The sequence below is a fragment of the Bos taurus genome, chromosome 1, assembly GCF_002263795.3.
Source record: "Bos taurus isolate L1 Dominette 01449 registration number 42190680 breed Hereford chromosome 1, ARS-UCD2.0, whole genome shotgun sequence".
NCBI classification, from domain to species: Eukaryota; Metazoa; Chordata; class Mammalia; order Artiodactyla; family Bovidae; genus Bos; species Bos taurus.
Genome location: NC_037328.1, coordinates 121946249 through 121974118, shown reverse-complemented (window position 1 = coordinate 121974118; position 27870 = coordinate 121946249). Strand labels below are relative to the sequence as shown.

Sequence of the window (27870 nt, the reverse complement as noted above, 5' to 3'; positions counted from 1 at the left end):
TATATCAGCAATGTTTTATTTTAGTTATTTAATTGTTGGCAAAAATAATCTAATAGACCATTATAAACATTTATAGTCAGACAGAATATATATGTTCTATTTAATTAACACTTGAGGGATCTGAAAACTACTATATTCCATGAATGAAAGAATATAGAACAGAAGCTAATTATTCCATATATAAATAATTACTTCAAAATATTATAGTATCCCAGTTTTAGAGTGAGTGAATCTCTAAGTGTGTCCTTCTTTGGTACACAATCATTCTTTTATTCATGAAAAATCATCAAAATTTGGTAATTTATAGTCTTGTCAATATAAAAATGTTAATAGCTGCAGATTATAGAAGTTAAACGTAGTGTGATTTTCTGAACAAAAAAATACACTTGATAATATGAATATTGAGTATTATTTGAGCATAATTGTAAAAATAAACACTGAAAATTATGTTCATTTTGAACTTTTTTGAATATATCATTTTTGCAAAATAACAGTTGTTACATAGGAAATAACTAGATTTAATAAAATAATGTATGTTTATATTAGTATTACTTTAAAAAGACTTTAATTAATTTTGCTGTACATATTGAAAACAAAGCAGAAACTCTAGTTTAAAGCAATTCATCATAGGAAGTTATGTTTAAATGTAAAAATTTCTATATCCTTTCTCCAAAATGCACAATGAAAAAGAAAATGTATAAAAACATTTATAAATAAGTGATATAGAAAATAGACTCTTTAATTTGAAAAGTAAAATCATAATCCTGAAGCTTCAAGTATCCTAGTATAATTTACACATGCTGTAATAAGTCATTTACATAAAGAAAAAATCCACCCAATTTTTCTTTTACATAGTCCCAATCAATATACGGACTTCAGATTTTCTGAGACTTTCATGAATGTACTACCACACTCCTGCTCTCTATTCACCTCTAGTCATTTCAAAGAACATGAAGTCCTAGAGAAAAACAAAATATAGAAATGAGTTTTCAGCACCAAGCAGAGATCAGCTCTCAGATGCATAAATGCTAAGGGATCTGATGAAACACAATAACATACTTGCTAAACAAGAAAAATCAACTGTAATAGGTAGATCCAGGAAAAATTGATAGCTTCAACTTTCCAGTTTAATGGCAATTAAATCCTACAATTCTGTTAACTTATTGATACCTGCATTAACTTAAGTAATTATCAGGTAATTTCTGTAAGTTTCACTTTTTTTCATGTTTCCTAGAATGTTCCTCTTTCAATATTTCTTCCTCAGCTTTTTGAACTCCTTCTCTAGTAATATAACTTGTGTTGTGACTGTACATGGAGTTCCATGTACAATCTTTAGATTGTTTCAGGAGAATGACAGCCATCTTAGACTTAGAATAACATCTTAGAATTTGGGGGCCCAATTTTATGACTTCTCTTCCAAGCTTGTCTCTCTGTTCCTCAGTTTGTCTTACTCCATCAGTTTCTAACCAAATCTTCATCCCTATGACTTCTAAATTGTATGGATTTTAGCTCTCTCACATCTGTCATTTTCCTTTATCCCTTTATAAAGGAATAACTGAATCTTTATAACCATTCACTTGCAGTTGCACTAATACAGTTCGTCATCAGGATTTATCATTCTAAAATTTGGATTTATAATTATTTCTATTTATACGTAGCTTAAAACTAACCAGTTAACGAAACAATTTTTAGTATCTTCCCAAGGTCTATAAGAAGTTGCCCAATCTACCCTATATTCACTTCTTAATAACCCCACTCCAGTATTCTGGGCTGGAGAATTCCAGGGACTGTATAGTCCATGGGGTCACAAAGAGTTGGACATGACTGAGGGACTTTCACTTCATAACCCCACCACCACCCTCCAATCCCGTATCTCACCTAACCAGACATCCCAGACTACTCTCTCTGCCCTGTACACATCATATCTTTGGTTATGGTGTGTAAATCATTGGTTAAACAGTTCCCCAAGATTAAGATTACAGTTTTCTCCTCATGTGAAATAAACATTTGTTGAAAGCACAGTTTTTAAACAGAATTGTAGTTATATTTAAAATTTTATATAGAAAATATTGTCCCAAATTAGATAGAATAGCATAATAAAAGTCCCAGTGACTACTCACCCAGCTTAGTTCACCAATTAATCCACCCCTTATGTCCCCCTGGCTTCATCTCCCTTATTTAAAAGCAAATCTGTGATAAATAACCATATTATTTCATACTGAAATACTTCAGTATATACCCTTAAAAAATATGGACTGTTTTGTTTTTGCATAACCATAATAACAACATCATTTTAAAAACCTTAATAATTCATTAATATCACCAAATAGCCAGTGTTCACAAATGCATGAGGGTCTTGTAAATGTCTTTTTATACTGGTTTGTTTAAATCAGTATCCAAACAGAGCCTACAAACTGTATTAAACTGATATTTCTCTTTTCATTTTTATCTTCCTGATATTTATTTGTTGAAGTAACTGAATCCTTTTCTATATGTTCTCTCACTTTTTAGTGTTTTTTTTTTTTTTTCTGATTGCTTCTGCATGTCAGTGTTTAAGATATTAATCTAGTGGCTCCAAACCTCACTTGCATTGCAATCTATGACAGCTTGAACACTTGATGGCTTGGTTCCATCTCCAGATTTAGTTTACTGGATCTGGGTAGTCTTCACACAGGGAGTGCAAAAGCTACCCAGGTGTTTCTACTGTGCAGCTAAGGTGGAAAACCACTGCTCTGTCCCCAGAGACCTTGACATTGGCCACATAAGGAATCATCTGGGGAGCTACACAAACTTTTAATGGTGTGCTTCTGATTTAGTTAAACTGGGGTATGGCTTACTACTAAAAACTTCCTAGCTAATTTAATGTGAAGACAAGTTCAGAATCAATGCTGTATTCCATATATTTCCTCTCAATTGATAGCTCCATCCAAGACTTGATCAAATGTACATTCTTATTGCAGTTGGTATTTCTGTATTAGATGGTTTAATTATGAATAAGGAAGAAATTTCCTTGTTTCACTGAGACTTATTTCATTTAAACACACTAGAAGATTCAAACTCTTCTCCAAAGTATCAATTTGAGGTTTTCTTTGGTTATTGGTGGTGGTGTTGGCTTTTTTTTTTTTTAACCACTAAAACCAGAACTTCTCCTTAACACATAACATCCTTTTGCTACAGTGTGAAACTACACAGACCCTCCAGAGAGAAGCTAGTCACCTGTGAACCAAGAGTAGCAGAAGAAAATGGAATTTCAGAGCTAAGATTAAACAGGACCACTTTCAATAAAACCTACAAATTTAAGGTCATTTAAATATATAAAATTTAAAAAATTATTTCAGAATAAAACTAGAGAAACCATCTGTACCCTAGATTAGTAGGAGTAAACTTACAATGAGGAAACATGCGCCGAGCATCACAGCTTTCATTTTCACATCAAGGTCTAATGGGAACTGGATGCCAAAGTTATCAACATCTGTAAATAACTCTTTAATAAGCCCAGTCCAGTGTTTGGAAATCTTGCCAACCACATACTTATCATCAAGAGATTTAACCTAGATTGAAAAAAGAAAAAGGACAAAAACTTCTAGCAAACTAATAAAGCTACTTTCCAAGTAGAAGTAAAATGAAACCAATATTAAAATTATATGCCATTCATAACTGTGAACATTAAGTCACTCAGTAGAAGCAGGTAGATTCCTATGTTTACTTACAGATTCATTTTAAAAACTTTATTTGCTACAGAGAACCAATATGAAAGTAGTTTAGCTGAAAGAGTTAACATTTTCTATTCTCCATTAAGATACACAGTAATAAATTAGTTGAATCTATCCAAAATAAAATTCAAGCAAGAAAAGATACAACTATGAAATGATTATTTGAATGAAATTTCTAGAAGCCATCTGGTGGGGGGAGCGGGTAGTAAATGAAACTCTAATCTGACTTCAGCTTTAAGATTAGCACAGAAAGTTGACATAGGTCGAGTGTTTAAAGGTGATGGAAGGACTCAGGAAAACATAAAATGCCAAGAGGCTGGAAAAGAGGACTGGTAGTTTTGAGTGAAGTAAAGTAACCAATAAGTAATTTGATGGGATGCCCCAGGTCAAGGCTTGGGCTAAGACTGGACAACAGAATGGGACTGAACAATAAAAGAAGAAGGATGTATGAAACAAAAGGACTCCAAAGTAAAGTTTTTCTAATTTTATGTTTCTATCTGAGTAAAGCTCAGGCCCACGATAAAGAACAGAACAGCTTGTAGCCAGTGGAATGAACCTCACAAAGTGGGCATTTGGGGGCTGAATGTAGCCCACACTCGCCAGGGTATTTATAGGCAGGGTTGTATCACAACAGGAAGAGAAGTGTGCTTTTCAAATGTACACAAGGTACCACACATGCCGGTAACAACATTTGAAGCCCTATCTTAGGTTGAAACCAGCTACGTAAATGTGGGGAGATTAAAAACAGTTGACTCATTTTATTTGGATGTACATAGTTAAGTTCTTTAAAAACCTGAAATAAACTTCTACTGTGAATGCTGTGATAGCCTGGATTACTGTTCATCAAATAGTCATTTCAGTGTCCTCCCTCTGGAATCCAGTATACTTCCCTGCACGCTGAAATTAAGACTTGGCCATGTTCCTTGTTTAACCAGTGGAGGGTTAGTGGATGTGACACCAGCAGAGATCTTGGCCTTGGTCCTGCTCTCCAGTGATCAGCCATTAAAAAACCATGATCCAGGCAGCTGCTGTTGATGCAACTCCAGAGTGAACATACCTGGGGCAGACCTGAGGCCAACTTACAGCCTAAATCAGGGCCATCTGTCTAAGCCTATATCTTCCAGACACAGCTGACCTTGAGATCCATAAGCATGAGAATAAATTCCTGTTTTCTTAAGCCAATGAGTTTTAGGGGCTGTTTGTTATGCTACGATGGCAAAACAGGCTAATACAAATTCCCTATTGCACACTTACATGTTTCATCTGTTAATAGCTGTCATCTAAACATCTATACCTTACGTTTTATTTTTAATTTGATTATTTTTAATTTTTGAAAAAATTTTAAATATACAAAAAATAATTTATCAGCCACCACAATCCTACTACTAGACTTATAAGATATTAAGATTTCCTTTTTTTTTATTCCTACATAAAGAAATTTAAAAATTCACCAGAAATTTATGTAAGAATATGTAAATTTTTAATGGAAAGGAACAGAAAAGTATATACGGATGTACAACTGGAAAGTCAATAGGACTAGATGATTTTTAACTAAATTCTAAAACAAAAAAATCTTAAAAACAAAAACCTAAATAATAAAATGATTTCAATTTCTAGAAATAATAAGCTTGTATTATATTACTATTACATTGATTAACATAAATTTAATACAAATAACTGATAAACTATTCTAAAAAGAAATCTATAGGTTCATCATAAGGGGGCCAGCCCTGCTCAGTTTTAGAATTTGTCCCTTCTGTGGAAATTGTCCAGTTTAACAGATTTTATGCTAATACAAGAGAATTATGTTATCAAGATTAAGTTTTATAGTTGCTTGACTTTTAAGCATTTGCATCCAATTAATTTGGGCTGTAAGTCTGGGCCCCATTTGTTGAAAATTGCTGAAATGAAGTTCTTTGAGGTAGTGAATACACAGATAAATCATGATTTCTAGTTACTTTAATACAAGGATAAAGGACAGATCATAGAGAAGCATGGTAGGGTTGTACCTCCTATATTATTGTTGTTAAAATTCTCTTTGTGTAATTGGGCTTTTTGTAGGAACTCAAAGATGCCAGAGATTCTGAAGAGGGCCTAGAGCACTGATAGCCTGTGTTTCAGACTAAGGAAAGACCATATGCTTTGGAAACCAGACGTTAATGACAAGCTTAATGTTTTACTCAGAAGGGATAATATACAGTGCCTCTACACAGAAACCACCATGTTTAAATGTTAGATGCTTTGTTTATATTTATTTGACTACAAATCTCTGCTTCTCTTTTTCCACTTAGTATAATCAGCACTAACACTTAATCAGAGCAATAACCATCTCTCTGACCAAAGATAAATATATGAGCATACTGAGTCCCTCTTGGAACATCAGGACATAAATATTCATTTAATATATTTGTAACATCCTCCCAGCTTATTTTATTAACTAGGAAAGCAAAACCTATAAACATTATCACATGTCTTACCTCAAAATCAATATCTGCACAACAGCTGCAGATGACACATGGACCAGAAATTCTTAGTACATCCTCTCGCCTCTCATTTTGAATTGTAAACTTTGGCAGGCAAGGGTGCCAGGTCTGAGTAACGTAACCTACTGGGACACCAGGAGGAGCCTGGATTTCTATCTACAAAAGCAAAAGAATATATAAATCGTTTGTCAGACACTGTTCTAAGCACCAGTTAACTCACTCTATGCCCTTACCAGGTTGTTACTATTATCCCTATTTATACAGTAAGTAAGGGGAGGAACAGAGTGGTAAATTAACTTGTATCAGATTCCCCAGCTGCAAAGTGGAAGAGATGAGACACCAACTCAGGGAGGCTGCATGCCCAGTATCTACTCTGAAGTACTGCTCTGTCAGTCTCATATATTTTTCAATTTCCATACTTATGAAAAATGTCTAAATTATTAAAAGCTATTTTTTAAACTCCTTTAAAAATAGGGGTTTAGATGTATGGACCGGAGAAGGCAATGACAACCCACTCCAGTACTCTTGCCTGGAAAATCGCATGGACGGAGGGGCCTGGTAGGCTGCAGTCCATGGGGTCAGCTAGGAGTCGGACACGACTGAGCGACTTCACTTTCACTTTTCACTTTCAGGCATTGGAGAAGGAAATGGCAACCCACTCCAGTGTTCTTGCCTGGAGAATCCCAGGGATGGAGAGCCTGGTGGGCTGCCATCTATGGGGTTGCACAGAGTCGGATACGACTGAAGCAACTTAGCAGCAGCAGCAGCAGCAGATGTATGGACAGAGTCCAGATCACTGGAGCAATCTTCAAATAAGGTCAGTAGTGCCAGCATGGAAAGAAGATGGGGCCTGGAATCTTGAAGCTGAACCTCAACTCCGCAACCTTGAGAGCATCTCGGCATGTTCATCTGTAACTAAGGACTTCCTAGATCTGTTTATTAAGGCCAATTATATGCTAACATGCTTTATAAATTGTAAATCATATTCTATCAAACTCTGTTTTACTTCAGCTAATCTTGAATATTATTATATCTAAACTAATTGACATGGAAAACAAAATAATTCAGTGTGAACAACTTCAGTTATCCTTTCAAAATCGGTACAGTATTAGACATCAAATTTCCATGTGCTTGTAGTTCTGTCTGTCCTGCTCTCACAGCTACCCATGAGGACGACTGAGCAACCCAAGCAGCACTGGTCTCAGGGCAGTGGAGATACAGGCAAAGGTCAACTTCCTAAACACTGTGGCCTGGTGTCCCCCCCAAGATCCATGTTCTCTGTCATAGGGCTGTCAAGTGCTATGGAAAAGACACCTGATCTTTATGGGCCTGAAGGTGCTCACAACTTGCACTATTCTGTAACAGGAATTACAGGAACTCAAATATACTACTCTTTCAAATGGAGAACTGAAAAACAGGAATTGAAATTTCTCAGAGGGAGCCTCTACTAGGGTAGCTCCCTGTGTGTGCATTCGTGCTCAGTCACGTCTGACTCTGCGTGTCCCTAGACTGTAGTCCACCAGGTTCCTCTGTCCATGGGATTTTTTAGGCAAGAATACTGGAGTGGGTTGCCATTTCCTACTCCAGGGCATCTTCCCAACCTAGGGACTGAACCTGCATCTCTTGGGTCTCTTCCACTGGTAGGCAGATTCTTTACCACTAAGCCACCTGTGCTAAGTCGCTTCAGTTGTGTCAGACTCTTTGTGACTCTATGGACTGTAGCCCACCAGGTTCCTCTTTCCATGGGATTCTCCAGACAAGAATACTAGAGTGGGTTGCTGTGCCCTCCTTCAGGGTATCTTCCCAATCCAGGGATCGAACCCATATCACTTACATCTACCTGCATTGGTAGGAGGGTTCTTTACTGCTAGTGTCACCTGGGAAGCCCTCCTTAGATCCCTATAGGTTGGCTAAAATTATGAGATGAACATATGTGTTCTTTTCCTCACTCTTCTGTCCACTTGCTACTGGGATGGCATTGGAGGATATTCCCTATGGGGCCCTCATCTGGCTTTGGCCTGGCTCTCATGGTCATTTCGGGTAAGAGCCTTGACCCAGGTACCCTACGTTCTCAGCTCTCCCTGAAGATCAAGAAGTCTGGTCTCTGAGATCTCTGATCTCACCCCAGAGGGCACAATACTCAGAAATGTGGGCCAAACTGATCACTCCTTTCCACCTGCCTACCTTCCTACAATTTACTTTCAAGCATAAACTAATAGCTGGTGAACTACTTCACCTTTAAATCTCATTTTATTATATAAATTCACTGATAAGGTGAAAATTTCTACAGAACTACTTTGCAAAGTATTTGTAAAAATTACCATGTTAATCGCTCACCCACCTCTTGCAGGCAGCAGGGAAAACAGCAGCTGGTACACCGTAGTGGTCTTTCCAGAGTTATGACTTCTCGGCCCATATTATCAAGAATCCTCATGGTAAAAGGCCTAGAAGGCCCACAGCAATTTCGAGTACAGCAATCAGTATCCTCTGCTGCAAAGTAAATCCTCTGTCCAAGGCTGTTCTTAATTTCATATTTGTTATTAGTTTCAAAACCTATCAGGACTAAAAACATAAAAAGAGGGACTCATTATGTCTACAGCATTAAAAGAATAATCAGTCTATCCTAAGATGCTATAGTGTCTAGCTATACCATTTTTAGATGGTACTTCATTTAACACAGGAGGAAGAAAAGGAAAGATGTTTAGAAATGATCTAAATATAGAAAAAAATGAAGGGGATGGAGGAGAGGGTATTAGAGTACAGAGAAATTTGGAATTTCTATATGAGATACAAGGGCTTCTCAGGTGGCACAGAGGTAAAGTGCCTACTAACGCAGGAGAGGCAAGAGATGGGGGTTCAATCCCTGGGTCAGGAAGATCACCTGGAGCAGGAAATGGCACCCTACTGCCGTATTCTTGCTGGGAAAGTCCCATGGACAGAGGAACCTGGCAGGCTCCCGTCCCTGGGGTCGCACAGAATGGCACACAGCTGAGCAGCTGAGCACACATGCACACACTTGTCCACAGCCTTCATTAACGTGAGTCATGGGATATTAGAAATCATCAAAATATGGAACAGTTAAAACATATAGAGACAAAAATCAGCCTCTAATATTGGTGTGGATGGATTTAGATACAGATGTTCTTCACAAGTTTCATCACCATGACCTCCCTTAGGTGTCTTTGCTATGACTTAGGCAGACCCTGACTCTGCCTTTAAAAGAGCCACCCTTTACCTCAATATCCACCTGTCAAATTTTTTACATAAAAAAGTTAAAGTAATCACTAAATGGGATCTATTACCTAAGTGCTTCTTAAGTAAATTAATCTCAAAATTCTTCAGCTTGTTTATCTGTAAAGTGAGATAAGTGAGCTTACATAATCTGTTTCTTTCTAGTTACGTAAAAAAAATGAAAACAAATAAAAGAATTCTATGGTTTTGTCTTTATTATCTCTTAAGTTTTGAACTGGGACACGTCTCAGGTGCTAAAAATTAAACTGAGCAATCTTTTCTCTATACTATTTATAATGGTAAAATATAAACTTGCAATTTAAGACAAAAATAAGAAAATTAGATATACTTTTTAAAAAACTGAAGAATTTATAATTATTAAATTTGAAATTTACTTTGTATTTCATGACTAATACATACATATTTTTTCAAATATATATAAAACTTATAAATCTGAAAACTATAAATGGAGTGCTATATAATGCACAGTGTCTGATTTTTTGGTTTTTATAATATCAAAAATAAACCCTAAAATGAATCATTAAAAAAAAATGAAAATTCAAATTATCAGACTCCTTTCCAGAGAAAATATGGTATAAACAAACTAATAAAAATGAGAACGTGATGAGACTCCCTGGTGGTCCAGTGGTTAAGACTACGCTTCCAATTCAGGGGGTGTGGGTTCGATCTCTGGTTGGGTAACTTAGATCGCCCATGCTGAGAGACATGACCAGACAGTAAAAAAATAAAATAAATAAAACTCCCCACAGAGAATTCCCTGGTGCTCTAGTTGTTAGGATCTCACGCTCTAACTGCCGAGGGCCTGGGTTCAATCCCTGGTCAGGGAACTGAGATCCCACAAGCTGGGCAGCAGGAACCCCCCGCCCAAAAAAAGAGAACATTAAATTTCTAACAGTGAACATCACAAGTAATTTAAGTGGAATAAACAATTATATATTCTAACCAAATATTAACCATATTACTATAGTAGTACAATTCACTTTATTATTCCTATCAGTGGTAAAGAACTTTGCAGAGATGTGAAGAAAGATTTAATAGATATATTCTAAAATCCATTAGAGTTTTCGCTGAATTGTCTATAAGGAAAATATGTTGGTTCATGAATTTACCCAGGTTCTCTTTCCCTGGCAGCAGTCCTAAAACATCTACTGGCTTTCTTAAGTTTACTTTGCACCTGAGGAGCCCTGAACCAAAGGAAACAACTGTAGGAGTCAGGCCCCATTCATAGGAACAGCAGTGATATTCTAGAAGTCAGGTGTTTTGGCTGACTGGTCAGCACCCTTCAGTGCACTGGCCCTGTGCCCAAGGTGATAATTCATAGCCTGTGGAACCAAGGTTTTATAGGGTTCATCTGAACTCCCAAGAAAAACCATGGACAATAATGAGGTTTTCCAAAACATCCCCATCCATCCAAATTCAGTGTTCATTTAGTTTGGAAATGTAGTAAGGTAACTGAACTACTGCTTGTGACTCTTTGACAATCTCAAGCTCATCACAAACTGCAGAAAGAAAAGTTGAAGAGATAGAGGTTAGGGTGGGTTAGTGATAGAATCACTGAAGTGATTTCTAGAGAGAAGATTGAACATAAGTAAGTTTTGATTGGTTTCCTCCCAAGTCATGGTCTGTATCATGAGGACAGATGTCCAGCTTAATGGTATTTTACCACTTGACTATTAATTTCAAAAAATGAGCTGCTGATAATCCTTATCAGGATTATCACTATCAAAGAGACATTTTTAAAACCAAGTTTAATTTCAACATCATTGAAGGTGTTATATCTGTGTTTGATGATACGCTTTTGTCTGCATAAATGTCCTCTTCCTAGAAATATGATAAATACAATGAATACATACCTTCCAGAAGTTCAATTTGCTGATGAATCAATAGCTGATCTATCTATTATATTAAAAAAAAAAAAAAGCTGTAACCATGTTATTAAGCCAAACAAATTAACATCAGTGTTTGTATGTTTTAAAAGAATGTATATAATCAGTTATCAACATTTATCAATACTATCAATAGTTAATAACTTTATATCAATAAAGTTAGTATACTTTTAACAACTACTGAAACGTGTTTATTTTTAATGTGGGCAAATTCAAGTCAAGCAAAATTGACTTACACTGGAATCCCTATAAAATTAGAAAAAAATGTTCCTTCCAGAAAGGGCCTAAGAAATATTAAGACCTTATCATCCATTTAAAGAGCTTTTTTCTACAAATAAAAACATTTTTCTTTTTAAGTGTGCTTAATATCATTTGTAGTCGGTGATGACTTCCCCAAATATATTGTAAGGGCTTAATTTTTCTTTGAAAAAATATATACTTAGGGTATTTCTTAGACAATTTAGGAACTACCAAATTCTTATATTATATGCTGCTCAAGTGCATTATGGGAAATTAAATTAGTGCAGAGTGCAAGAGAGAGAGCTCATTTGCTGAAAACTAACTTACCAGATTTCTAATGGCAAACAAATACTAAACCTCATATTGCTGAGGTAAGCCATTATGCTGTACATTAAAACCCAGGAATGTTTTTTCCTTATTGGTAGCATTAATAAAATTGGGTCTTCCAAAGAACAAAAGCAACATAAAAACATATTTTTCTAATTATTATAAAAGGTAGGTCATATTATACACAGATTATTAACTCCTTTCTTAGTACCACTTGTGGAAAACGAACACTAAATTGAGTTTGATGTTTCTTTCCAACTCCTGGGAAATTATTCAGTGTTGGGATTAAAGGGCACAGTTTTCAGAGCCAAGGTCCCGGAAGTAAAAATCTGTTCCTACTCCTGTGCATTTTAATGTTGAGCAAATTATGTAACTTCTCTGTACCTAAGTTTCTTCTTCTGTAAAATGGTGATAATTATAATGCTTACATATCACAGAATTTTTCATAAAGAATTAAATGAGTTAAAACATGTATTATACTTAGGAATAAAGCATGGAAAATAGTGCTTACTAAAGGTTTGCTATTGGTTGTTACTGCAGATTATATTCAAGATCATAGAACACACAATTTCCTAAGACATTTGCATTTTGCTGTAAAAGTAAACCTGACCTAGAAGAATTTGAGTAATTTGTTAGTAAAGTTGTTTACTGTTTCACACTTTTGTGAATTAGTTAATTGTTAATCTCATTAAGTAAACTGGGAGCACTGTTTTGTTTTTAATGAGTGTTTTAGGTATTGAATTACCTGAGTTAAATATTCCAGTCCTGGTGGGCAGTTTAATGGAGGTAGTGGTGCTGGCATCCATGGCACCTGTGTGGGCGCTCCTGGGTGACCAGTCACTGGCTGGTGTTGGACAGGAAAGCCGACTGGGCCAGGACTTGCATAGCCAGGTGGTGGCACTGCATAGCCAGCCTGGGGGCCAGGATAGCCAATATGTCCTGGAGGTCCTGAAATATAAGCATGTGAAATAATTCATAACTGCACAGAAAAATGCAAACCAAGTCTTTTAGGATCACCCCAGTTGTCTACAAACTACATTTTCTACTCAGAAATCCTGTTTCTAAGAAACAGGATTCTAAGATATTTTAAAATCTTAAGATATTTAAGATTCTTAGGATTCTAAGATATTTTTATCTTTCAGTGATTTTTCAATGAGATAGCTGTGGTTTCATGTCCACTCCTATTTTGAGGGTTTTAGGCCCTGTGTACAGAGTTGCCACACAGACTTACCCTTGTCATTCAAAACTTAGATGAAAATATGCCTGAAAACTAAGAAAGTAAAAGAAAGTCAACAACAATCTAGAGTCAGGTACATAAAACTTCTGAAACGGCTTCTTGAAAAAGAGGGATGGCATTGAGTAGAAAGCCCCAAATAGAGGCTCTGACTCAGCATTTCTATGGCGAAATCACCTTGTGAAAAAATGATTCTAGAATCCTAACAAGTGACATTTCCAATATATATAGATCTCACAGTACTTTTGTCCCTTCATTGCATACTTGACAACATCTGGAGACCCTTCTGGCTGTTACAATTGGAGGGTAGAATTAGCATCAGGTGGGTAAGAGCCAGGGATGTTGCTAAATAGCCTAAAAGCACCAGAACAGTGCCCTGAAAAAAAAAGAATTATCCCTCTGAAAATATTATGGTGCCTTTGTTGAGAAACCCTCATAAAGAGGTAAATGCATGTCATTCCTTCCACTACTGTCCAGATACTCCCTTGGGTTAACAGTTTTGCCTGAAGTTTTAACCCATGGTATATTCCATTCCTAAAACCCTCCACATAGACAAAAAAAAAAAAAAAGTTTAATTATGATACTTACATTCCAAATTTAAATTTCATAATTTAGCAACTCTCTGGAAAATATAACTTGAGAATCAAGGAAGGTAAAAACTTCTAGCAGTCAAAATTGTCTCAAATATTTATTAAGCACAGTCTTGGAAGAAATTCAATAAGTATTTATTCTATTCCACATGAATTTGTGATTACAAATATGAAGCTTTGTAACTTTATAATTTAAATGAATAGTCCACAGAGGAACTGTTCCACAGGAATGGAATATAACTTCAAAGAAAATTCTGTGTCCTACAATATTTTAATAGTTGTTGGTTGTTTTCAGTTCCTAAGTTGTGTCCAACTTTTTTGCAACCCCATGGACTGTACCAACCAAGCTCCTCTGTCCATGGGGTTTCCCAGGCAGGAATACTTAGTGGATTGCCATTTCCTTCTCCAGGGGATCTTCTCAACCCAGAGATTGAACCCATATCATCTGCATTGTCAGGTGGTATCTTTACAATTGAGCCAGCCACCAGGGAAGCCTCACCCATTAGGTACTGTCTGTAACATTAACATATCTATTTTTAAACAGCACTGACTATAGTGCAAAGATCAAACCATAGGAAGCCAGTGAGGGAGAGATGTGAATTAATTGGTTACATTATTAGCATTATTAAATCTTCACAGGATTCTTTGAAAGAATAGTTATTTTCCAAATCAATGGATTAAATAGGCATATGGAATTACCTGAAATAATATGTCGTTTACTTAAAGCCCAAGTGATTTAATATATTACTAATATAAGAGCAAATATTTGTCCTTTATTAATTGTAAAGCATTGTTCTGGGTGTTTTACACATAGTCTCATTTAATCTTCAGACCACCTGAATTAGAAAATATTATGCCCATTTTATACACAAGAACTGAGGCTTGGAGGCACAGCAACTTGCTTAAAACCACTACACAGTGATTAAATACAGAAGCCAGAACTTGAAGCCTGATCCAGTCGCTCTATGCCTGTTTTTGCACTTGCATAATGGCAATAATTAATAGTATTTACCCTGTTAATATTGTCTGACAATTAAATGAGTTAATCCACAGTCGGCATGATAAGCTCTCAATTTTAATCCATCACTGTTGTTAGCATCATTATCATAAAAGACCTGTGCTACATGAGCCTTAGACTTGAGAAACAAAGTTGAGCTATTTTTCTCACAAGCTCGCCAGTCTGGTTATAACCTAATTATGTACCATCTACTGTTTTTTAGCCATGGGTGGATTAAAATATCCCCCAAGTGCTAATAATTCTCTAAACACCAACCATATAAAATTTTCAAGTAGCAGTTTTCAGCCCTGGCTGCACATTAGAATCACCTGGGAAATTAAAAAATTACTAATCCCAGGGTGCCACAACCAGAACTTCTGCTTCAATTTTCCTGGGATGGTGCCCTGGTACTAGGGTTTTCAATAGTTAACAAGTAATACTTAAGCCTAGGCACCTCTGAGAACTATTATCTTAGAACCTTGGCAGTCTTTCTACTTCACATTTTTTTAAACACAAACATCTGGAGGAGATCCAGGTTCCACTGAGAGGTTCCTGGCTAGACAGCTAAACAAGTCACTCAGCTCCAAGGAGATGTGCTTGCTCAGAGTAGAATACAAAATGCATAAACCCTTGTGGCCAAACTGGATCCCTTTTGATCCTAAGTCCTGGTCTCTCAAGATGTAGCCTGCCCACTTGCAAATGAACTCTGCCATCTGGTAAAGTTCTGGAAATGCTGATGACTGCGTTTGTCTAAACGAAAATCTCTGAAGCCTTCTAGGCAGTGGTTCAAAAGAAATAATATATTCCTTGGTGTATGTAGTGATACGACTCAGTTACCTTTCTTAGAAGGGCAAGGCACAGTTGAGTATGTATATAAAAGTAAAGCTTTCACATTTTTGTGTTTCAAAATGAAAGTGAGGATTATCCCGGGTAGCTATGTTTCAGTTGAGTGAAGCTTCCATGCTTAAGCAGTCATCTCTTTTGCAAATCACCAAACACAATTAACTCCAGATAATAAATAACTCAGAAATACCCATAGACAAATCTCCTAAATGTGATTGAATAACCATATTTTTCAAAACAAATGGAGAATGAATAAAATCTGTTACTTAATATGTGTATTTTGTGCAATTTATGTGCAACCTTATATTTCATTTACTGTCAACTCACTACTGTTTTTATTAACACTATATTTTTACTATCCTGTATAGAAAAAATATTTTAATGATCTTTATGAAAACATATAATCAAAGAAAAAATCAAGAACTACACTGTCAATTTCATTATTGCCCCTTTAATAAAAGACACTACTAAAATACACACAGAGATAGGCACACACATACAGACACACACACACACACACACATCCTTTGGGGAATGTCCATAACTGATAAATTGGTTTTTGTTTTTTTTTTATTCTTTAAGCCAATGTTTACCCGGGAATGCTGCTGATGGATATTCAAGGGGATACTCACCTGTTAAATTTGTTCCTGGGTGTGGAGGATTCATTTGCACATCTGTAATTCAACAAAAGGTAAACATATATCTTCTTAAAAATATATATACATATCAGAAAAATGCATAGTTTTTAGATAATTTCATTTACATGTTCTCGTGTTGTACTGAAACGGTGTGGATTCTTCACTTAACAAAAGTGGTGCCTGTTATCAAAGGTAATTTGCAGTAGAATCCTGATTCAAATCTCTTTGAATAAAATAGGCGGCTAAGTTACTGGTACTGAATTTCTATGTCTCAAAAAAGTCTGATGAGTGTTCTTTTCCATATTTTGATTTTGTTATGAGGAAAAAATAGATTGTTTTAAAACCACATATAGACTGGAGAAACAGATAAATGAAATTAGTTGGATGTGGGTTTGGTAAGCACAGACATTACTTTGCCAACAAAGGTCCGTCTAGTCAAGGCTATGGTTTTTCCTGTGGTCATGTATGGATGTGAGAGTTGGACTGTGAAGAAGGCTGAGTGCCGAAGAATTGATGCTTTTGAACTGTGGTGTTGGAGAAGACTCTTGAGAGTCCCTTGGACTGCAAGGAGATCCAACCAGTCCATTCTGAAGGAGATCAGCCCTGGGATTTCTTTGGAAGGAATGATGCTAAAGCTGAAACTCCAGTACCTTGGCCACCTCATGCGAAGAGTTGACTCATTGGAAAAGACTCTGATGCTGAGAGGGATTGGGGGCAGGAGGAGAAGGGGACGACAGAGGATGAGATGGCTGGATGGCATCACTGACTCGATGGACGTGAGTCTCAGTGAACTCCGGGAGTTGGTGTTGGACAGGGAGGCCTGGCGTGCTGCGATTCATGGGGTCGCAAAGAGTCGGACATGACTGAGCGATTGATCTGATCTGATAATTGTTGCTTTAAGAATTGTTTTAAATATTTATATGTACTTCAGTATTTAAATATCCTTTTAATACTTACTCTGGAACTACCCCATTAAGTTTATACCATAGGAAATTCCTAGTATTTGACTGACAAAAATCATAACTGAGTTAATTACAATAAACAAATATATTACATTTTGCTATATGCTAATCAGTGTGCTTTCAATAATCTCAATGTATGTACAAATTTTTCAGTTTCCTATTTCTTCATATCTGCATTTGTCTAGTCATTCCTTTAGCAACCACCTTGGCCAGAAAATAAGTATTTATTAGCATGTCCTGTGTTAGCCCTCAGTTAGGTTCAATGGCTACACTGGCTCTGCCTTTATGGAATTTATGGTCTAGTAGACACTCGGCTAAAGTGTCTGCCTGCAATGTGGGAGACTTGGGTTCAATCCCTGGGTTGGGAAGATCCCCTGGAGAAGGAAATGGCAACCCACTCCAGTATTCTTGCCTGGAGAATCCCATGGACAGAGGAGCTTGGTAGGCTAGTCCACGGGGTCGCAAAGAGTTGGACACGACTGAGCAACTTCACTTTCACTTTCACTTTCAGACACTCTGTTTATGCAATGTTCTCCTTTCTTTCCTATGGCTTATTAACTGTAAATTCAAAATAGTTTGTTTTTGAATAATGGGAACATAGCATGAATGGAGAAGAAAAAGTTGACTAGGCTTTCAATCTGACACATTTCCTGTATATTTCTCTATCATGTGCCTTGAAAGACCACTCAAGTCATATGATTTCACAGGAAGACTGGGTTATGCCCTACTCCTACCCCTTTTTTTTTTTTTCATTATTGGCTTCATAATAACTTCAGCTGAATGGAGTCCATGGATACTGTGCAAATTCAGGCAACAGAAAATCCTCTACTTGAGTTAGGGCTTTTCCCCATACGGACCACAGCATACCCCAAATTATCACACATCACTGCAATATCACAAGTCATTCTGTCCTAACCATCTCTTCTTTGTTTGTCTTGGCTTCAGGTGAGTGGGCCAGCTCTAGCTCTCTAGCTCCTCAGGCTCTGCCCACAGCCGCCTCACAGAGTAAGACTCAACAGATCTCAAGGAAACACACTACAAGTGTGACTTAGAGACCCATCCTTAAATGGTATGTCACATTTTGGCACTTCTTACCAGGTACCGCTGTTTGAGCAACAGTAAATACACACACAAATCAAGGAGCTGACAGAGTCAAGAAATTAGGAGGCTATGATCTCTGGGGTTTCAGTATCAGAGCAACAATCCCAGTTTCAGGAATTCCAGGGGGGAGTTATACAAAGAAAAACAATAAGTGAATGGGCAAGTGCTCAAGTAGATCAAAGAGCAAATGAATTATGGATGTATTTCCGCATTTGTGCAATGCAACTTAGAATAACTTAAAAAATCATAGGACTTTCATATTGTCAACAAGTTTTTTTATTGTTATTTCTCTATATCAGTGTATATGTATATATATATATATACACACACACACACACATATACATTCTACTTATGTACACATATACACACAAATTCATACATTTGTATATATGAAGCTGAAGAGTTAAAAGGTAATTATGACCATGACCCAATCAATTATTTAAGTGACTTGAAGCATCTTAAAGCTTACAGCAAAGAAAATAGCTTAATATTATATGAATTTACATTCTGAAAGTTTTTAGTATTGTTAACTAAATTAATATAGCATATATTAAGAAAAATCATGAAACTTTGTGAAAGAAAGTCAAAGTTTCTGGCCCTAAAGAGGATCTGATATATGTAGCAAGGCTGGCATTGTGGTAGAGATAAACATCTCTTTGGTTATCTAAGTAAAGATAGAGAATAGAGATCCTTCCGAAGACAGGATTTTTTTTCCCATTTGATTTTTTTTCTCTTCAGAAACTTAGATTTTTTAAAAGACAAAGTCTTTTATTACATGTTTGGCCAATACTCATCTTACTTAGAATTTTCTTGAGGAAAAAAAAAAGCCAGAAAATAAAGACATAGTTATTTAAACCTATTCAAATGTGTATTTTATAAGATATATATTGGGGATGTATCTGAGCATTTTATTACAATGCCCTGGCATATTAAGTCCATTGTTTATTAAATAATATAACTTGAATAGTCTTTTATATATATATATAAAATGTACAAAGAAAAGGGAAACCTGATTCAGATGAAGTATAATATTAAATTATATATTTTCCAGTAAGCCTAAGATTCCATTTTTTTTAAGCCTAAAATTTCATAGGTTTATCTAAGGCTTTTTTATTTTTAAAGGGAAAGTTAGTGGTAGTGGATATTTGTGTACATCTTCTCTATAGTCAAAACACTGCCCCAGACTGAGGGTTCTGGAACATAAACAACACAAATCAAATTCTATTCTTTCAGAAACTGAATAAAACATTTTGACAAATAATACATTAACAAGAGATTTAATATTATAGGAGGAAAATAAACAGATTACTTACTTTGTTTGTCCATGATTTAAACAGTTCTGAAAAAGAAGACCTGATATAAATACATAGGTCAAACATGTAAAAGGATACCCGGAAACTATATTCACACAAGATACTCCTCTATTCATCGAACCATTGAGAATCTGGTAATTTGAACCCTTCGGTCTTGACTCTGTTTCCCACTGCTGTGTTTCTGAGTAGGATTTTAGAAATTGTGGGTCAGTCCAGGATGGTGAACGATTTCTAAATATCTTGGGAGGAAAGGGTCCAAAGAGGAAGGAAGACAGAAAAGCAACACTGTGAGCCCAAGGCCCTCCAGTTAAAAACTTGAGCCTTCCAATCTACACAACCTACAGGGAGCATGTAATCCAGGACCGAGCCACAGTGCTGGGCTCCAGCTGTGGTCCACCATAAAAGGAGAAAGGTTAGCCATCAGGTCACACTATCGCAGATATCTCTGGAAATCCCAGGCCCTGAGGATATTTTCTGCCCGGCTTGAATAGCAAATTTGAGAAGGCCTGGCCCCCCGTTTGTATATCAATTAATGATTTTTAGCCTAAAAACGTACACCCAGAGGTTGTAGAAGCTGTTTTTGTTTTCTAGTGACTTGATCCCATCCTAGTCTTTCCCACTATTACCTAGTTACTACTTTTTCCACCTTTCCACCTTAAATCCCGGTATGCATGTTAATTATAATTAACACCTTAGGCAAAAACTTGCTACTTGACTGTTTTATCTGGGACCTGCACACTAATATGAATCAGCTCAACCCTTTCCAGGCCCTCTCCAGTCTTTGCTGCCCCTTTAATAACTCCAACTACTGTGTTACCCTAAATGATAAGTAAAAGCCAACTGATCCTTCCATATCCATAACTAAAATCTGGTGTTCCCGAGAAGAAACCGCATCCTTCCTCTCTTCCAAATTATTGATTTGTCATTGCCTGTCATAAGCATAAATTTTAATAATACAGCAAAGCTCTTAAATATATTCCAATTATAGTCACCTCTTAATTATATATACTCAAGAAGTTCAGTAATGGGTTTTCTTAGCCTTGGAAAAATTTAAAAAAATATGTTTCTTGTTGCAGTGTTGACTTTTTGGATTTTTTTAGAACAATAATAACCCCTGTTAGCATTAACTGGTCAGAAACCAAGTGCTATGGACCTCCTTAGGCCAAAAGAACAAAAAAATAACATTGATGCTTTTCTGCAGTTATTCTAGAACAGTGAACAATAAACTAAAAAACACAAGTAATAAACGTATGCCAAAAATTTTCAAAGGCCATATTAGTGTTTTATGTTCTATCACATGAGCTAAAAAAGACTAAATTCTTATATACAATAAGCCATGATTACTTTTGTCAACACTCATTTCTGTGATCAAAGAGTGTATATTGAAATTCATACTCATTATCTTCAAATGTACTAAGAGTTCCTTAACATATACAAAAATTTAAAACCTAATACATTCTGGAGTAGAAATGGGTAGTATCCTTTAATTAACACACTAGTCTAAACAGCTCAAGTTTTTACTTTACCACTGTTTCTCTTAGGATCACTTTATAAGTATGATTAGTTTTTAAAAAATGTTATATGGCTCTTTAATCAACTAAGTAATTTTAAGGAAGTACTGTTTCAGTCATTCTTCCCTTTCCTAAAGGGCCAGAAGGAAACTCAGTTCAAGGAAAAATCTCAAATAATACCCGGAGATATTATTTTTAGAATTAAGTAATCTATTTTTATGAGAAAATCACTAAATTAGTTAAAAAAAAAATTCATTGTTTCTGGAGGGCAAGTCTATCCATTTGAAATGGAAAACATTGTTTTAATTTACAGTGTATTTCTTATCATTTTGTTGTTTGATCCTGGGAAATCCAGTGTCGTCAGAAATAAAGAATGTGCTAAAAAGAGAGGAAATTTATACACGAATGCTGTGCATCACATTAGGAATAGGTGGAGGCTCTTAAATAACAGAGAAATAAGTTCCCAAATCCTTGCCAAATGAGTACTAACTGTGAATATACAGGTGTTTACCTTTCATGAAGCCAGAGATAATTCCCTCCTTACACAGAAATCCAAGGAAGGGAAACTAAATAGACTCAGAGCTAATTGGCTCATATTTACATTTTCCCTTCCTACCAGGTCACATTTGGGCTTCCCTGGTGGCTCTGACGGTAAAGCGTCTGTCTGCAATGCAGGAGACCCGGGTTCAGTCCCTGGGTTGGGAAGATCCCCTGGAGAAGGAAATGGCAGCCCACTCCAGCATTCTTGCCTGGAAAATCCCATGGACAGCGGAGCCTGGTAGGCTACCGTCCATGGGGTGCAAAGAGTCGGACACGACTGAGCGACTTTACTTTCATTTTCACCAGGTCACATTACTTTGAGTCTTAACCTATAGCTTTGTGAGGATGAGTATCTGTTGGTAAAACGATGGAACAAAATCTGGGTCCTCAATTTTCTGTAGGTTTTAGAATTTTCACAATTTCATAATATCTCAAGCAGGAAAAATGGTATATCATAAGCTCTGGTATAAAATGTGAAGTAACAGTGGAACCTGTACGTGTGCCAGGTAGAACAACGTATTTGTGGACTAAAGACATCCCCCATGTTCATCCCTGTCTGGTCTCCTTGGCTGTTTTAAGGTAAAACGACAGACTTAATGGGTCTATTACAAGATATAAATAACATCACTCAGTTTTGGAAATGACTGGGCTGTGTCCTGGAATAATTAAGTAGTCACTTAATTCAATATAACTTTTAAATCATGTCTTCCACTGCTCCTAGTAAGAAACAAATCACAGAAAGACTTCCAAGAAAATCATATTTATCTTGTAGTAGTAGAAAAAGATCTCTAATGAAATCATATTATATACTGTACCACTGGAATCATAACTGCTTCAGGACAAATACAGAACTTCAAATTATAATTGGATTACTACACACTCCTAACCTGTTAAATGAGAGCATCTGAGAAAATTAAAGCATCATACACTATACACATATAAGCATATCTCTGTCAGATTTATGCTCTGACATAAATCTGGGGTATTAATCATAAATCTCTCCTACCAGGGAGAAGGAGAAATAGTGCAGGTCATATACAGTTATGTTCCCACAATTCATATTCCAGGAAACCCTTTGACCCATCTCTTGGGGTTCTGAAGTTTCATTCTTATTGTGTCAAGAAATATTAAAGTATAACCTGCAATTCAAAGGGTAAATATCCCTAATTTTTGAAAGATTCTGAAACTACTATGCCTATAAACTAGGTATTAACTAGATTTGGATTATTTATCCAAATCCACTTCTTAATTGCCTAAAACCAAGCCAGTTGACATTTTTCTCCAAGTCCCAGGATGGGAATATGTGTTATTATTTTAGGAAAACATTACTGTCCTAAGCACAATCCCAGAATTCTATATCCTTAACTTCCTATGAATAAGTGAAAATGAGGTACTAGACTAAGGGAGAGGCAAGGAATTACACAGAGGTAGTGGAGAACTCAGTACTTGCTGAGGTAAGTCACAAATCAAGCAATTTCCATATTGCTCAGCTATGTTTGCAGGTAAAATTTACACATTTAAAAGGTTAACATCTAAAGGGAAAGCATTTCATTTGTTGAACTGTAGTTTTAGTAAAGGGCAAATGGAGCAAACACAGATGGATTGGTTCACACAAATAGGTAGCCAAGATGGTGTGGATTTGAGTACATCAGAACATGCGCGTCCAAGATGGCACAGAGTGGGATGGCTGAGGCTATTATCAATGCAAGGAACCTGATAAGAAGGAGTCTATCTATAAAATGTGTTTTGTTTTTTAATCACTAAGTCATGTCCGATTCCTTTGCAGCCCCACGGACTGCAGCCTGCCGGGCTCCTCTGTCCATGGGATTTCCAGGCAAGAATCCTGGAGTGGGTTGCCATTTCCTTCTTCAGGGGATCTTCCCAACTCAGGGATCAAATCTGCATCTCCTGCATTTAGCTGGCAGATTCTTTACCACTGAGCCACCAGGGAAGAACCCTATCTATAAAATACCACTGTGGTATTTTAGATTCAAGAAATGAAAACAAATATACTTAGAACCACATTGGAAGAGCATTTAACAGTAAACCTTGAAGAAAATCATAGGCATTACATCAACTGGTGCCATCTGACAGGTGGTCAAGTGTCCTACAAAACAACTAAACCAAAGAGAGCAAAGACACATAAACTAATCTTTATGTTAGTTATCCTAGTTTGGTTGCTTTATTACTCCTGAAAAACCTTTCCCTGGCAACTTATAGCTCCCTCATAAATTTGTTTTGTTTCCTTTCCTCCTTATAAATGAGGAAACAAAGTCCAGAAAGATTATAAATGAGGAAACTAAGCCCAGATATGCCGGAAGCCACCACGGGAGATCCCACCCATGACAAAGGTCATGCGGAGAGAATCTGACAGGCAAAGGCGGATCAGGCCTCAAGGGACCCCCTGAATCTGCTAGAGCATCTACCCCAAAACCAGAATCTGTCTGTCTTACTATTTTGTGCCTTTCACCAATTCTTCTGTCATTAACAGGGGGCTATCCCCGACCACCTTTCTCTGGAAAAAGTCAACTTAGGGCTTTAATTAATAATTCTCCTGGGCATGAAAGGAATATTTCTATTTTAACCCTTCTGTTGGCATTCTAGCTTGCCTGACAGGTTTATCCATACTCTTGCAATTAACACACATGATTGTTCACAACTCCCCAACCTTGAAAGGCACGGGAAGCCAAAACATTCTAAAAGTCCTAATGAGCATAGAGTCCTTTAAGGGATGAAAAATTGTTAGAATAGATAGTACTGGTAAAGGGCTTCATTATTGGGCCAAAGCTTGCTGCCAAGTGCCCATACCTGGGAGTGTGTACCTGGGAATGCATTAGTTAACATAGTTGGAATGTAAGAAAAACAAGTAGCAGCCTTGGAATTAACCACATCAGACCTTTGAGCTAATTGGTTCTTTCTTTGTTGTGACCCACTGCACCTTTGCTCAGTGAGAATGTAACTCTGTTTAGTACTTTCTGAGGCTGGAGAAATAAAGAAGAAACACTTTAAGGGAAAACAAGTTTTCTGGCTGATCAGCCTTTATCAAAAAAGGGTCATAAAATGTCCACAGGCCTCCAAGGCCAGAAGATATTGTACACAACATTGTTTGTGGGAAAGGTATGCAGAAAAAATCCTGGTTTTGATAAAGACAAAACAGATGTAATGTTTGGGCTGACTCTGTATGACTTTGCATCTTTCATTTCCCTCTATGTACAAGTCAAGGTATAAAAGTTCCTTTTGAAAATAAAGTTATGAGCCTCGCTCACCGAAGCTTGGTCTCCCCGTGTCATTCTTTTTTCCTTTTCTCTCCTTTTCTCTTTCTGTTCTTCTTTCAGGATGACTCCTTGGAACACAGGAGCTTTATTGGCTTTCTATGTAAACCAAGGAAGATCAAGCCTCTCTCTCTCTTTTTACTTTCCTTATTGCCTATACCATCATCCTGAGGATACCCCTGGATCCTGCTGGGGCTGGACCCCTGCACAGATAGTTAGTTAATGTTATATACCTCACTATCTAGCTGGTGGCTTAGATGGTAAAGCATCTGTCTACAATGCAGGAGACCTGGGTTCGATCCCTGGGTTGGGAAGATCCCCTGGAGAAGGAAATGGCAGCCCATTCCAGTACTCTTGCCTGGAAAATCCCATGGACGGCAGAGCCTGGTAGGCTACTGTCCATGGGGTCACAAAGAGTTGGACACGACTGAGCGACTTCACTCACTCACTCATCTAGCTCATTTAAATGATTCATGATTCATTTCCTTTGCCATTATGTCCTTGACTCATTGAGCAAAAAAAAAAAGGACATTCTCCCAAATTGCCAAGTTCCAGTGAAGTTTGTTAAAAGACTTTCTTTATGGAATCTTTCTTATGTAAGGTGGATAGCATGCAAGAGTTTTTCTGTAAACACTTATTTTCAAAATTTGAAAAATGTAAACATAGTAGTTAGCACTGTTTAACTACAATGCTTTGGTTTTTAAAGTTAGCACTATGAAAGAAAATGCAAGAGCATACACACACATGCACACATAAATAAATTCACACACACACACACACACATATATGTATACATATGTCTGTAAATATTCACTCAGTATAAAGTTTGTGCCTGTTTTCCAGGAATATTGCTTGAAGGCACAGAGCATGGAAGGCACTATAACAATCATTAGGACAAAATGATGGACAATTAACATATTATTACAAATAATAGTGTTATGAATAAAAATAATGGCTCTGTAAAAAGTGTTATGGGGGCACTAATTTAGATGGTGGTGGTGGGTTGTCAAAAAGTGAGATCTGAGTGCCAAAGGCAGTTTAAAATCAACCAGGTTAGGGAGGTGTGTGTTTGTGTGTGTGTGTGTGTGTGTGTTGGGGGGGCGAGGCATTGAGGCAGGGGGAACTGTATGGGTAGAAGTCCTATGGCTGGAGTGAGAGAGCTTGGCTCATTCAAGGTTATGAAGATCTGTGGGTGGCAGAGCAAAGAAAGAGATCATTAGACAAGAAAATGGAGAGGTGGACAGGGAGCAGTTCTTACAGGTTTTCTGTCTCTCTAAACTCTCAAAAGCCAGCACATGGACTGTCAGGACAGGACACTTAATTGGTGCTTGTTGATTGATTCAACAGTGTGTTCAGTATTATTTCACTCCCTTTGGTCAGAAAGAACAGTTACCAATCAGATGTGAAGTTTGGCTAACCTGTGACTCGGCCATCTTACGTGATACTTCTATCCAAATGCAGAAACCTACTCATTTCCCTTTCCATTTCTTTGTGCTTGTTCAGCATTCAAAGCCCTACAATCCTAATACTTGCCAGGGCGCTATTAAGAGAAAGTTCTATCGTCAAGAAAGTTCCAGGAAGAAGAAGGGTATCCTGAATCGCCTGATACTTCTCACTAAGCAAGTGGCACATACATTAACCATGTATCTCAGATTGCTAAACTAAGAGAAATATTGCCTGCCTGTTCCTGGAACTGGAAAGTGGCTGTGCCAGGACTTGCTGGAAGAGCTGTCTGAATAAATCAAATGGGAACCAGACAGTGAGCCTGGAGAAGCAGGGGCTTGGTCAGATATTAAAAGTAATAAATCTAACGTTACTGAGCATATTCTTTAGTGTCAAAGTTATACATCATACTCTAATTCTTGTAACTTTTGATCATTACCCAATTTCAGATATGAGCCAAGAAAGGAATGTATAGGAGGAAAGTGCCCAGGAGTCCACAGATATCAAGTAGTAGAGACACGTTCAAGTCAGGCAGGTGGATTCCTACTTTACCTTCTACGTGATAAACCACCTGTCTTGGCAATTCTTCCTGTGTTTCCGGGTGCCTAGCATAGTTTTGCCTCCATCCACAATCCTAATTAATACTTCCTGTTTAAAGACAGCTAGCAGGCTCTATTAATCGTCCCTTTGATTTCCCTCAAATGCTGGGAGATAACCCTTGAGTTCAGGTTCTGGTCACAACCCAGCGCTGCTCCGCTCGTTAAGAGATCAGTTCAGTCGCTCAGTCGCTCAGTCGCTCAGTCGTGTCCGACTCTTTGCGACCCCATGAATCGCAGCACGCCAGGCCTCCCTGTCCATCACCAACTCCCGGAGTTCACCCAGACTCACGTCCATCCAGTCAGTGATGCCATCCAGCCATCTCATCCTCTGTGGTCCCCTTCTCCTCCTGCTCCCAATCCCTCCCAGCATCAGAGTCTTTTCCAATGAGTCAACTCTTCGCATGAGGTGGCCAATGTTAAGAGATGGACTAAGCTAATTCGAACCTACAAGGCGGTTTCAGGAAGGAAATACCTTGACCTTGGAAAGACTCTGAGGCTGGCCAGGATGGGACTGGGACGCCCGGGCCCCGGCCTCAGTCCCTGCTCAGCTTCGGCGGTCGCTTTTCTAGGCCGCTGGGGCCCCGGCCCCCACCCTCTACCCCCAATCTCAGCGCAAACGCAACCCGCCTGCGCTCGCGCCCCTCGCTCCCAAGTGCCCCAGCGCCCCTCCGCCCACCCTGGGAACCCGCGCTGCCCCGCGCCGGGTGCCCGCCCACCTGTCTGCACAGCTGCTCCGGCGCTACCTGCGGTGAGAGGAGCTGCGGGAACCCGGGAGCGGAGCCTGTGCTCTGCTTCCAACGCTTGGCGATCGAGCTTGCTCCTTACACACAATCTTGGCTGGAGTTACCCAGGCTTCTGAGCGACGTCGGTGACGAAACCCGTGGTTTCTAGTTTCGTTTCCTAAATCCTCGGTAACAAAGGGGC

At 37.6% G+C, this 27870-nt stretch overlaps 1 protein-coding gene across 3 annotated transcripts; it reads right to left on the bottom strand.

Annotated features, from left to right (window-relative positions):
* PLSCR2 (phospholipid scramblase 1) lies at positions 1-27795 on the bottom strand. Of its 3 annotated transcripts, none has more exons than XM_024983373.2 (9): positions 27690-27795; positions 19582-19607; positions 16198-16239; positions 12647-12849; positions 11302-11344; positions 8538-8758; positions 6191-6352; positions 3390-3551; positions 1-958 (listed from the first exon to the last, which is right to left on the bottom strand). In XM_024983373.2, the coding sequence occupies exons 2-9, from the start codon at positions 19592-19594 to the stop codon at positions 923-925; spliced, it is 882 nt and encodes a 293-aa protein (XP_024839141.1). In that variant the 5' UTR covers positions 19595-19607; positions 27690-27795; the 3' UTR covers positions 1-922.
* Positions 27796-27870: the final 75 nt, after the last annotated feature.

What these genes read in the sequence shown, in the direction of transcription:
- PLSCR2 (XM_024983373.2), bottom strand. An exon ending in CCCAGGAACAAATTTAACAG is followed by an intron (nt 12,850 to 16,197) that starts GTGAGTATCCCC and finishes CTTATATTTCAG; the next exon opens with GACCTCCAGGACATATTGGC. An exon ending in TTCCCTGCTGCCTGCAAGAG is followed by an intron (nt 6,353 to 8,537) that starts GTGGGTGAGCGA and finishes TTGCTTTTGTAG; the next exon opens with ATAGAAATCCAGGCTCCTCC.